Raw genomic sequence first — 12,885 nt, 5'->3', positions numbered from 1 at the left:
GGCACTTTTCAACTTGCCATTCTGAGAATGGCCCTGAGATTAAGCATTGTAGCTAACTGCATAGGGATCTATTTCTGCAGCAACTTGAAAACTAACCACACTAGCATACACTGAGCACAGTGTACATGCATCTTGTGTGGACACCCTGTTAGGCTAGGTATACATTAATCCAAAGTATTGTCCTTCAATTTGTCTATCAGCATTCTAGATTCAGACAGTGACAGTTGACGACCAACAATCAACCTTCAATTACTAGGAATTCCAAAAACTCCCTTCCTTCAAATTGTATGAACAAAGTTTGCATATTCGAAGCAAATGAATCCTGATGTAGCAAGAAACATCTACAGTAACCACAATCTGACGGCTTTTTGGCAGGTGATTTTCTGACACAGTATGTGGTTGGTTCCTCCTCTTATAAAACCCTCCCCCCTCGGCAGCTCCCATCCTCTCTCCCAGCGGCTCAGTGGACGACAGCAGTCCCTCTTCCTCCACCTCTGAACCCCTCAGCCCCGAGAGAGCGGGACTGGGGGGCGAGGCTGGCAAGCAACAGCAGAGACGGAGGAAGAAGAAGAGGAAGGGCCGCGACGAGGTCTACGACTTCTTGGATAGCCAGCAGAATAACATCAACCAATCTGACAAGCATGGGATGCAGGACAAAGGTGGTCAGGAGGTGGAGGAGGATGAGGACGAGGAAGAGAACTGGGAGTGGGAGATCAGAGAGAGTGGAGGAGGGGGTAGAGTGAGAGGCAGGAAGGGTAAGAGTCGGGCAAGACTTCCAGAGGAGTGGGGAGCACCCCACAAGCCTGACTCTCCCACACTGGCCACAGAAGCCAAAGCGGCTGACTCTGGTCCTTCTGACTTCAAAGCTCTGAACTCCAGCTTTAGCCCTGTTTTGCCCTCAGCTCCTGCACAAATACCCACAAGCTTCACCAACATTTCCCATGCTAGCCTTGTAACAGATTCATCTCCACGTTTTTATGAGCCCATGTGTGTAGCAGACTTTCCTGTGTCCACTAAAGATGGACAAAAGGCAAATGAAGAGAAAGTTCCAACCAGCAAACCTGAACCTAATGTTAGCTTAACAGCTGCTGGCAACAAGAGTAGTTTAGCTGGGGATGTTAGCGGTAGTCTAGCATTGATGACAGGGGACAATCTGAGCCCTGTCTCCCAGACCTTCTCTTTCCTCGATTCAGTCCTCCAGACCCCTCCAGGCTCCACTCCTGACTCACAGACCACCACCCCTATCACCAACACCCCCTCCCTTGCTACCGCTCCCCTGGCAAAGTCCACACCAGCAGGAACAGCCGCCCCTGCTTCACAAACCTCTTCGGTTTTCAGCCCCTCCAAGAACACTCCAGACCTCCCTCCTGCTTCTGCTTTCTCCACCAAATCATCACCCTTAGCTTACGCAGAAACACACCATCCTACAGCTGCAGTCGGGTCGGCCCTCAACGTCGATGCCAAGCCTTTTGTCCCCTCAGCCTCACTCATGTCCTCCACAGCCACCCCCACTACAACTGCAGCGTCCTCTGGAACTGCTGCTATTGCATCCACTACCACCTCTACCATGCCCCTCTGTTCCACTATTACTCCCACTAAAAGTGAAGTCACCCATCTCTCACCGTCAGGCACTCCCCCTCAAGCCGTAGCCACCCCCTTTAGTACAGCCACTACATCTCCCTCCATCACCCCTGCAGCCCCTCCCTCTCTCCCTGCACACTCAGAGCACCAGGAGTCCTCATCGCCACTGCTCCCCCCACTGGAAGGTTGGTGAACTACAGGGAAGATTGTCAATAACATGGGGCTAATTTGAACAAAAGTCACTGTATGCTAGGATTGCAGGAAGTTGCTACTATTTGTCTTCCTGTATGCATGGCTCTGTGTCTGTGGATTGAGCACCAGGCCTGCTTGGTGCTTTGTCCTTTCTGTTATGTATCTGTAATAAGCAGGGCCCGACAGACAAATGTGAAAAAGCACATATTTATTTCCAGTTTAAGGATATTCATGTCTACAGCAGATAATTGTAAAAAAAAAAAATCCAGGTACAACTTTACCCTTTATTCTCATTAAAAAACAAAACAATAGCTTATATCAAGCATTTACCAGAGAACACATTTGTGTTTTGATAAATTACTGAGTATAGGACACAAATATACTGTACTGTTCGGGCCCTTTATTAACAAATCTGCAAGGGTAAAGTGGTAAGTTTCACTGTCTGATTTGATTCCCTTCCGCCTGCCTCTGTGTTACCATGACCATAACAACTTTATTACCTGACCTGCTGCTTCAGATAGCTGTATTATCTATGCTTGCTCCACTGTCTTTCATCTGATTGTCAGCTGCCTGTGTAACCTCCCACTATCTCTTCTCTGTCTATAGAAACATAACCTGGGTCCTTGCAGGGCAAATCTAGTTGGCATTACAATGCCGCTAATGTTACTACTGTAGTTTAACAACTGCACACAGTCAAATTAGTAGAGTGGTTAAAAGTTGACATTGTACATAGTAAATGTTGAGAATTGGTTAACCAATAGTGTAAAACATAGTTTAGGTTGAGACAATATAACCTGCAAGTATCCAATTTTCTCTACACCTTTTTTGGGTTTTCTACACAGTCACTGTGTATATATTCTGTGTTTCTATTGTAACTGTTTAACTGTTAAAGTATTTTCCACACTGTGTTGAATACATTTAGCATCTGAAAGATGATTTTTCTCTAAAAGCAGAGATGGAATTTTTTAGATTATAGGATATTCAGATTGAGGAAGTACATCTGGCACATGCTATCCACAAAGACCAAACTAGGGAGTAGATTTGATATCGCTTTCAGGGCCCAAAATGTGAGCTGTCATGTGAATTCTCAAGTTACATTTCAAACACATGGTCCACTCTAGACTAGACTGGCTAAAAGCGCCTAAAGAAATTTAGTGAGTGGACCTTGAGTTGAGAATTTAATGTTAAACTACAGAAGAATTACTGTAAAAGGAGAAAAAATTGAATTTAGCAACTCATGACATTGATCCTGCAATGCAAAGATCCAGTGCAGTTCATAGGTTTAGAAGAATCTGTTTTTGTTCCTGTTCAAATCCAAGTCCAGTTTATAATCCGCTTGTATAGTGTGTTATCCTAAATGAAAAGACATCAGAGTTTCCCCCAGTTGTTACTGCAAAAAAATGAAAAAACTGCCATTGAAAAATTGTTATCAATAACTTTGACAGACATAACTGGCTACCCTCCATGTTTGTAACAGCCATAATGTGTCTTTTTCTCCAGTACACTGGGGGAAACTCTTGAGATTAGCAGTTTGATTCCCTCATTCTAATCCTTTTTTCTCCTGGTAATACTGGGTTTCAATCCTAAACACTCTGTCTCTGGCTACATCTGTTACCCACAGTCCGCTGAACGAAGCATTATTTTAATGTGATTCTCTCTATGAGTCCTTTTTTCATCACTAAAACCTGACCAATACTCAACACTGTTTGTGGAATGTGTGTTACATATAATTGTTTTTGATCAGTCAATTGAATTTGACCATGTCGTTCTGGCATCCAAAGTCTTACACTGTAGGTCTTTAGCCTGACATACTGTAGCATTCACTAACTCAGTGTTTTCTTTTACACTGGCCCGCTACTGTAGCTTTGATTGTGACAAATCTCAGAAAAGTCCAGAAATTCAGACTGGACCTCTGAAGTTCAAACACTGAGGCATTGTTAGGATTGATGTTGAACTGTGATTGATTGATGTTTAATGCAGTGCTGCTGATTCTACAGTGACTGAACATCATCTTTCTCTCTCCCCCTTCCCTTTTCTTCTCTCCAATAACGCTAACGATGATGTGACACCGAACAACAGGTAAAACACATTTCTCTTTCTCCAGTTTGTATATTTAGTTTTGCATTGAACCTCTCTGGGCATGTTGATCCCTGTGGTCACAATGGTATGACTTATTGTTGGATTAGCAGTTAAGTGGGAATTATTTTGATTCTTTGGTTGCTTCTTAGGTTGCTTTGATATTTGAGTTGATGATGCTGTGCCTTAAATGGAGTTGTCATCATGTGTGACTCAGCAGATAATCTTTTCATCTTCTGGCACCTGCATTGATAGGCTTAACTCTATTGTGCCTCAGTAGGTGAAACTTGTTTGCCTTATAAAATTAACTAGACTTGCAAGCAACTATACTGGGGTCCAAACACCTGATGTTTATTAGAAGGTGCATCAGTCTGAGGCCATTGGGAGGACAATCGATTTGAAACAATTCAATAACCTCATGGTGTGTTTGATCACATTAGTTTGTGAAGTTTGTCTTTGAAAAAAATGTAAAAACTCAGATTTTCCTGCATTCTAAAGTTGTTGTTATTTGGAGAATCCAGGGTTGGTTTACCAAATTTGTATCATTTGTTTTTGCTAAAATGACATACTACACATACCAAAGGATGTGTTGATACCAATTTTGTACTTCTCTGTTGAAAAACTAGTTTGAGGATAATTTGCCAAAATGGGTTTTATCTATCTTAAGTTGTAAAATTGTTGGTATGGGGAATTCTTTGTGGTTGGCAAAAATCCTCTTCTTGTACCTTCCAATTATCACATATATATCTTGAACAGTTTGAGCAGTTGAACTAGTGTGAACACACTATTGGAGCTTGGCCCAATAAATATACTATAAATGTTAACAGCCCCCACAATATAAGCCAGTGGCTATTAAGGTTGTTTTATTACTATCACTGTCCACCTCTGAATGAAGTTATGAATGAACTATCATTGCTATTATGTTACTGAGCAGTTTTTAACACAGCATGCCCTCCAGTGTCTATACCAGATGGCCTTACTTGGAAGATAATTATGTTATATTTCACACCACATGAACTGGTGAGAGTCTATTGTCATTTCAGTGATATGACAGGGCTTGGATACTAAACATATGAGCACTATATTTCAGTGGCAATTACACCTTTAACTGCCACGACCATGATTCTCTCTCATCTATCTTAAGCAGAAATCACAGTGAATCTTAATAGAAACACTGTGGCTCCTTATTCATCTGATAGCTTTAGGTGGGTGTGTGTTGGTGTTTGTTGAAAGGCTGTCTCTGCTGCAGAGGATAGCACCATCCAGGCTGTCTACTTTGCTTATTCAGTCGGCACTAAGTTGTCCCAGGGTGAATATGTTGCTCTGCGGCTGGTCCTCCCTCAGTGCTGGATTTGACTGATCTGGTGCAGCCACAGCACAGTCACACGGACTTGACAAATGGGGGTTATTAAGATGTTAGTGCAAACAGTACATTGTGTATCGGCCCAGTAGAAATTGAGCTTTTTCTATTTATTAGCCCACAAAATGGTAATTAGCAAGTTTGTGGTTCTTTTTAATATCTTTTAAACTCTGGTGCTCATTGCTATACTGTATAAAATGCACATCCTAAAGGTCTTATCAGTCAAACTGTGTTATTACTCAAAGTTATTGATTAAGGTAAGGCTCTTTCCTTTGTCTGTTCACCCATAGCACCTAATAGCTTTGGTACCCAACCCTGTTCTTCAGTTCATTCCAAATATATAACACAGATGTCAACATTCAAACTGTAGCTGTGGAACCATTTGAAACAAGATCATATTCCCACCTATGATTTTTTTTTTTAACATAGAGATTCATTGATATTTCATTTTGAAAATATTTTTCAGGCTTTTGGATATCTATAGTAGAGTCTGATTTATTGGTTTGATTGACAACTCAATGTGTGACGACTGTCATTCACAGTGAAAAGTCTCATCATATAAATCAACAGTAAGGGAGACTATTTCTATTTCTATTGCCCTATGCAGTTTAGTTGCTTTTTCTTACAGAATGTAAACTACCCTCAGGGTGTTAAAACCCATGACCTAATTGTCCTCCCTGGTAGCTGAGCTGCTGGAGGAATAAGAGATACTGTCTACTGCCTGTCAAAGTTTTGCTGCTGTCATATTTTGGCACTTCATAGCATACATGTCACTTAACTGGTAAGATTTGGCCCAAACGGTGCAGTTAGTGTTGTTGTTGTCCAGTGAATGGACTATAATAGAAGTTCTTGGCTTAAGGTACAGTATAGTGAACATGTGCTTGGTCACTCTATTATTCTATCTGTGTCTATTTCTTTCTCCTATCTTTATCTTCTCTGTCTCTATTTATGAAACTGCAATCTGCATGAACATCTCCCTTTTCTCTCACATACAATATTGATAGCTGCGACTATTTCACCCTTACATAAGGCACGGTCACTTTCTACCATGTGTGTGAGCGTCTGTGTGTGTGCGTGTGTGTAGTCTTTAAAATCCCTCCATCTATGTATATATTTAAGGATAAAGGGGTTTGTGTGTGTTAAGGTGCATGATTGTGAATGAGACAGAGAAACAGAAGGCAAAAAGCAAAGCAGTAACTTTCTCTATAGAGAGTGAAATCTAGGATCTAAACACACACACACACACACACACACACAGACACAGGCAATGTGATGACCTGGTTTTGTCCTTGAGAGTGAGCCAGTGAGATTGAATCAAAGTGAATCCTATAAATTGAGACAATCACTGGGGACCCTGGTGTGTTTCTGTTGACTGCATAAATCTGCAGATAGAGAATCTTTGTGCACCAAGGGGGCTGTTGAATCAGAGCCCTGCTTGTTGGCTCCATCAGGTGTTTGCTGGCAGAACTGCAGCTGTAGCTCATTGGATATAGACAGCTGCTAGTGGCAAAGACGAGACTAGACGAGAGAGAGCTGCAGAATATTGTCTGAAGCGTACAATAATGTATTACACTGGTGAATGTGTTTTTCCTACTAAGCCGGCAATGAAAATGAGATACTTTATACTTGCTTTCACTGTATATTCCATCACTTTGTTTTTTCAAATCTATCAAACCTAATCTTATCTTATTATTTATTGGGTTGTGATGTATGTTTAAATATTTTAAACACTCCCTTTAAAACTTTACCTTTGGTGTGTTTATGAGCAGTTTTGAAATCTGAGATGTGAATAGGGTGGCTGGGGGTGGAGGGCTATATGACCTTAGATTGTGGACCTCTGAATACTTTGGACCTGTTACAAATCATTATACATTTGATAGTTAATGCTCATTTTGTCCAAAACAATGGTTCTTACACCTGCGTTACCATTCAGTCATAGACTTATCTAAAGATATACCTTAAGAATGAGAAGTCTTATCCACACCATAATACATAAGATAAAGGAAACTTCAATGCTTCAACTATTTACCAGACCTAGATGCTAGCTAGAGCTTCTAGCTCTATAATGAGCAGTCACATCAGGGAATAATAAGCAAATGAAATTACAGCAATAAACTGTGTCCCAGCCAGGCAGCTAGATGTTGGCCTAGGGCAGAAGTCCTGGACCACGCTCATTTTGAAATGCCCACATAGCTGTGAGTCAAAGTTCATCATATTTTTAGATACTCAACACAACATGCACAATTGCCCACATATTCAACTGTAGGTTTGCACTCCTTACGATTTCTGTTTTGCCATCATCTATGTAAATATTTATTCATATCTTCTTGTTCCAGCAGGGGAAAACAATAGAACTACAGAGTATGCTGACACATTACTCTCTGGCAATTCTGTGTCCTTTGGCACACTCCAGCAATTATCCTACAATTAGTTCCTCGCTGCTTGAAGTCCCACCCTAACATCAGTTTGTTTAATGTCATTTTTTTCACCACCTTGTTGGTTTTCTGGAGGCTTAATATGAAATTGACCGTAACATACTGCACTTCTCAGAACTCTTAACCGTGTGCGTGATGTGCTTACCATGATCATGGAAAAAGGATGCTGTAGTGGTTTGATGCAAATGACTCAGATTGGCTGAGTGTGTCCCTTTACCATTAGTGACATGGGCTGAAGGATAACAGAGCGTCTTGCTTCCATTTCATAAATTGTTGTAAATTGTTTTATTAGCCTAACCTGTGATATTTCTGTACCATAGACTTGCATCCCATATTGGTTCAACAGCAGAACAGCAATGAATTCTCTAGCTACGATAGAAAATCTGAAGCAAACCCAGAAGCCAACATGGCTGTCATGAAAAGGAATGTGTGAATTTGATAGTAGAGCTTCATCCTCCACTAAACTTCAGTCAAGTCTTTTTGATCTAATATATAAAGACAGAAGCAGACCAGATTCAAGCCACTAGAACAAGAAGTGGGCTAAGAGTTTTTAGAAAATGATTATTTTTTTCTCTTGCCCTCCTTTTCTCCCTCATCTTATCACATCCCTTCTTAAACCCAAATCTTTATTTTTATTTATACTTCCACTGTCTGGTTCACTCTGTCGTTTAGTCTCCCTTTGCCCCCTCTTCCCTCCTTCCACCTTGTTTTTCCTGTTTTCTTCCTTCCTCCATTAATCTTACCTTCATCTGTTGCCCTTCATCATTTCTCATCGTTATATCTATTCCCACATTCCTTTGTCTCCCTTCCTCAACTCCCTGTTTCTACCCCCTCCTCTCTCTCTCCTTCTTTCTGCTTTCCTTTTCCCTCTACTCATTCTTATTTCCCTTCTCCTCCATCCTCCATGTCTTTGCCCTTTTTGTCTCCTCCATCCACGTCACATCTTCCCCTCTCCTGCCCAGACTCCCTGTGTCGCTGCCGCACCGTAATAATCACTGCATCTGCGTTTAGCAGGGGGGGTCGAGGGGGGAGGCGTTGTCAGGGAGACATGGGAGGCGGTTGCCGTGGTAACAAAGAGACTCCGCAAGTGAGGGATGAGGGATAGAGAAGGGGTGGAATGGGTGTGACAGTCAGCGAGGTCGAAGAGTTAAAAATAGAAACACTCTGACAAGATCCCCCCCGCCCTCCGTCGTCCTCCCCTCCTCACACCTCCACCCCTTCCCCCAGCCCCCCACCCAGCTCTCTCTCTCTCTACCCAGCCTCATGGGCAAGCAGCTGTAGCATCCTCTCTCTCTCTCTCTCTGTCTGTCTGTCTCTCTCTCTCTCTCTCTCTCTCTGTCTCTCTCTCTCTCTGTCTCTCTGTCTCTCTCTCTCTGTCTGTCTCTCTATCTCTCTCTCTCTCTCTGTCTGTCTGTCTCTCTCTCTGTCTGTCTGTCTCTCTCTCTCTGTCTCTCTCTCTCTGTCTCTATCTCTCTCTCTCTCTCTCTGTCTGTCTCTCTCTCTGTCTCTCTCTCTCTCTCTCTGTCTCTCTCTCTCGCTCTCTCTCTGTCTGTCTCTCTCTCTGTCTCTCTCTCTCTCTCTCTCTCTCTCTCTGTCTCTCTCTCTCTCTGTCTCTCTCTCTCTGTCTCTCTATCTCTCTCTCTCTCTCTCTCTCTCTCTCTCTCTCTCTCTCTCTCTCTCTCTGTCTCTCTCTCTCTGTCTCTCTCTCTCTGTCTCTCTCTCTCTCTGTGTTTCTGCCTCTCTGCTGCGTCTCAAGCTGATGTTCAACAATCTGTGACCTTCAAAAGGAGCCTTCACAGTGACCTGTGTGATTCTGCTTCCTTAAAAACCTGCTCAAGTATCAGATTTAATTGTAACCCGTCATCGCGTCTTGTTACTTTGTTCTCATGCTTTTGAAGTTCAGGCGTATTCCTTTATTTGTATCCTCTGTGGTTTAGCTTGTTAGGTGCCAGGTTGCCAAAGTTATAGTTGTAGAGATTTTTATAGCTTCATTAGGGCAGCCGGAACCTCAAATTTATAATCATTAACTAAAGAAAGTTTTCAGACATGATGAGCATGAGATCATTTCCAGTTTCAGTGCTGCTTTCACAGGCAAAATACATCCACAACCATTAGCATACTAATGAAAGAAATATGTCTCTGAAAAATTATGCAGCAAGGGAATTAAATATACGGGCAAATAGCAACCAGTGCACATTATGCACAAACTGCTGTGCATAATACAACAAAATAGCCCAAATTTAAAAATAATATAAAACTACAAAGAGATTAAAGTAATGAACAGTGAAGTGGCATCGGAGCGCACACAGGCCCTAATGAAAGCAAGCTGCAGGACTCAAATCAAATGGGAAGCTGCAAAGGATGAAAACCAAATGTTGCATGGAAGGGACATGCATGTGTGTTAATGTGTGAACAGGAATAGATCCTTTCTAAATGATGTGTTTCTCTGCACTTTTTTGCTCTGGGTCATTTGTGCAGTCATGTGTTTAGTTTGAAAAACCGGGCGATGAATTAATGAGGGTGAATAGTCCAGTGAACTGGTAAGGAATATATACATCTTTAAAAACACAGATATATATATATTTACATTTTCAGTAATTTTCTAAAACAGTTGGGCACTGTAGTTTTTTAGGAAATGTTACACAAGCAGGAGGAAATAGAGCATTTATTGGGGACTATTTTCAGTGGTGGATTAATACACATTTGATGCTCTAGTAACTATTTTCAGCAGGGTGGTGAGCGTTGAGTCAAAATAAGTATGTTAATGAAGGAACATGTCTGTGTTTTTGGACAGTAATGGAGGTCTATGGCACAGAAAAATAAGATATATCAAGCTTTGGATACACTAACAATACTTGTTAGTAACAGCTCATTGTTAGTTTTGGTAACTTCAAAGCATAATGAGAAAAAAGACCAGAGGAGAGGGAGGAAAAATAAAGGTATTCTTAGTGGCTGTGGTCAGTTTGTATTATGTTACTTACATTAGATTGTAATGAGTTTCAAGTTTTGACACTGAAGCAGTGATTCTATCCGGAGAGCATTTGAATAATGAGTGATTAAATTATACTGAACAGTGGATAAGTAGATTATGTGGCTTCATCACCATCAGATTCCATTATCATTCCAAGTAGATTTTTGGACTACAGCCAATTTCCTCACCTTTTAAATTGCATTGAAATACATTAACTTTAGAGGTAGCATTAGCAACAGCCATGCCAACTAGAAATGTCACTGGTGATTGGTCAGGGCTAAATAATGGACAACTGCTAACATGATTGTAATTTAAAGCAGAATCATGAAATGAAATATAGTCTTGCCAGGCTTGGGACACACTTAAGCTATTTTATTTTTATTCTATTTTTTTCAAGTCTATGTTAAATCAACAGTCATTAGACATCAATGTTACAGTACTTTTAGTGCCAACGTCCCTCTTTTTGTGACTATACTTCCACCACAGCTCAACAGGGAAACACTTAGAGGGAATTTGATGCTAAACAGACTGTAAATGTGTCAGATATCACTTGATATGACTAACTCAGACTGATGAAGCTGAATAGAAGCTGATCATCTACTTTGAAATGACTGTGTGGACACACTGTGGATTTTGTCCTCCATCACTTCCATTGAAAGCACATTTGAAGGAGATCTTTTAATAGTCAGTATGAACAGGAGGAATGATTACAGAGAGGAAAACCTCTTTGACTGTTCTTTCACTGTTGTTTTAAGACAGTCTTGAAAAATAGTTAAGCCTAAACAATAATACCATATCCCAAACAGGATTAAACCCACTTATGATGAAGTTTAACAAATACAATGCAAAACCTAAACCAAACACGTTTGTTGAAGTTATGTGGCATTATTTCCTGAAAAATAAAGCGAAACTGATGCTAGCCGATCAAACATTTCCACAACAGTGTGAAATGTGAAAGAGAAAATGACTTCTCTGTGTAACTGCAGAGAAACTGACACTAGCAGGTGTATCAGCTAAAGGCCACTGCCACAGGCTTTCAGACATGACAGTTGAACAAAGACCTAATATTACAAACTCCATGGAGATTTTCTTCTATCTTAATCGATCCATTACCACATGAAAGGGATGACAGTGGGACAGAGGGGTCAGTCCTCTGTGTCCTCTAAATTTCAGACTTGCACTCTGAAATGCCACAACCTCAGCTGTCAAACGTTCTCATTTCTCTCCTTCAACCTGAGAACCAGCTTAAATTTGAACAAAAAGGCCACCCCTGAGCCTGACCCAAACTTTAACAGAAGCGTTGCCTGGATTGCTTCCATAATGGCCACCTTTTCCAAGTCTATTGAAACTAAACAACACTCTAATGTCTTCCTCTCCCCGGCTCCCTCTCCCTCTGTGGCTACAGTAGACAAATTGTTTATGGGGGATTATGTAATAATATTCATTCATTTTCATTCATGCTTGACAAGCTGCTTTTGTTATTCTGGTACAGGCCCCGGGTGTGTTGGGGTTGAAGTGGGCTCGGTGTGCGTTTGGGAGACAGTCGGCTGTCAAGAAACCTTAGAAATAGGAATGTTGGGGATGTCAGTCTTTTTTATCAGGTATTAGTTTAAAATAGGTTTTCAAAGGTAGGGTTTGAGACCCAGAGCTGGCTCAGTGACAGCTGATTCCCAGTAGTTCTCCAGATACTCTAGATATATTATCCACTGCCTATAACTGGCTGTCTCAGTCGATACCTCTGTTTGGCCTGTTTTTGTCTCTCAGAGCACTGATCACTTTATATTACATTATCACTTTCATATTTCGAAGCCACCAGAATCTTTGGTAAAGGTCCAGTTTGTAGAATTTAGTGGTATCTAGTGGAATTGACTTGGCAGAAATGGAATATAATCTTCATAAGTAAGTTTTAATTAGTGTATAATGAGCCCTTTATATCTACGTTGGGAGTGGGCCCCGTTCCACGGAGCACCATGTTGCACTGCCATGTTTCTACAGTAGCCCAGAACAGACAAACCAAGCACTGCCAAAACAAACTCGCAGCCACTGTAGGTTCTACTATATGTTTGGAAAAAGAGGGGGAGGGGTGGGGTTTTCAGTTGGATGCAATCTACAACCTCTACACTAGATGGCACTAAATCCTACACACTTGTCCTTTAAAGAGTAGCGCTCTTTAGTTGCCTACATAGCCATAAAAAACAGGTTATCATTATACTAAACGTAGTTATGTGAGGCATCTACTGCATATTGTGAGTTCAGTATCCCCTTTTAAA

The 12,885-nt window shown here is 41.3% G+C and overlaps 1 protein-coding gene across 1 annotated transcript in view; it reads left to right on the top strand.

Moving 5' to 3' along the window:
• The window catches only part of LOC133990423 (microtubule-associated protein 4-like), a 92,301-nt gene that overhangs the window by 43,567 nt on the left and 35,849 nt on the right, over positions 1–12,885 (top strand). Inside the window, exons 6-7 of the mRNA XM_062428737.1 lie at positions 438–848; positions 903–1,766. Of these exons, the coding sequence (XP_062284721.1) occupies positions 438–848; positions 903–1,766 (1,275 nt within the window). The remainder of the gene's footprint in view (positions 1–437; positions 849–902; positions 1,767–12,885) is intronic.

The sequence above is a fragment of the Scomber scombrus genome, chromosome 11, assembly GCF_963691925.1.
Source record: "Scomber scombrus chromosome 11, fScoSco1.1, whole genome shotgun sequence".
Lineage (NCBI taxonomy): Eukaryota > Metazoa > Chordata > Actinopteri > Scombriformes > Scombridae > Scomber > Scomber scombrus.
The sequence above is the reverse complement of the archived record's forward strand: the minus strand, read 5'-3'. Positions and strand labels throughout refer to the sequence as shown.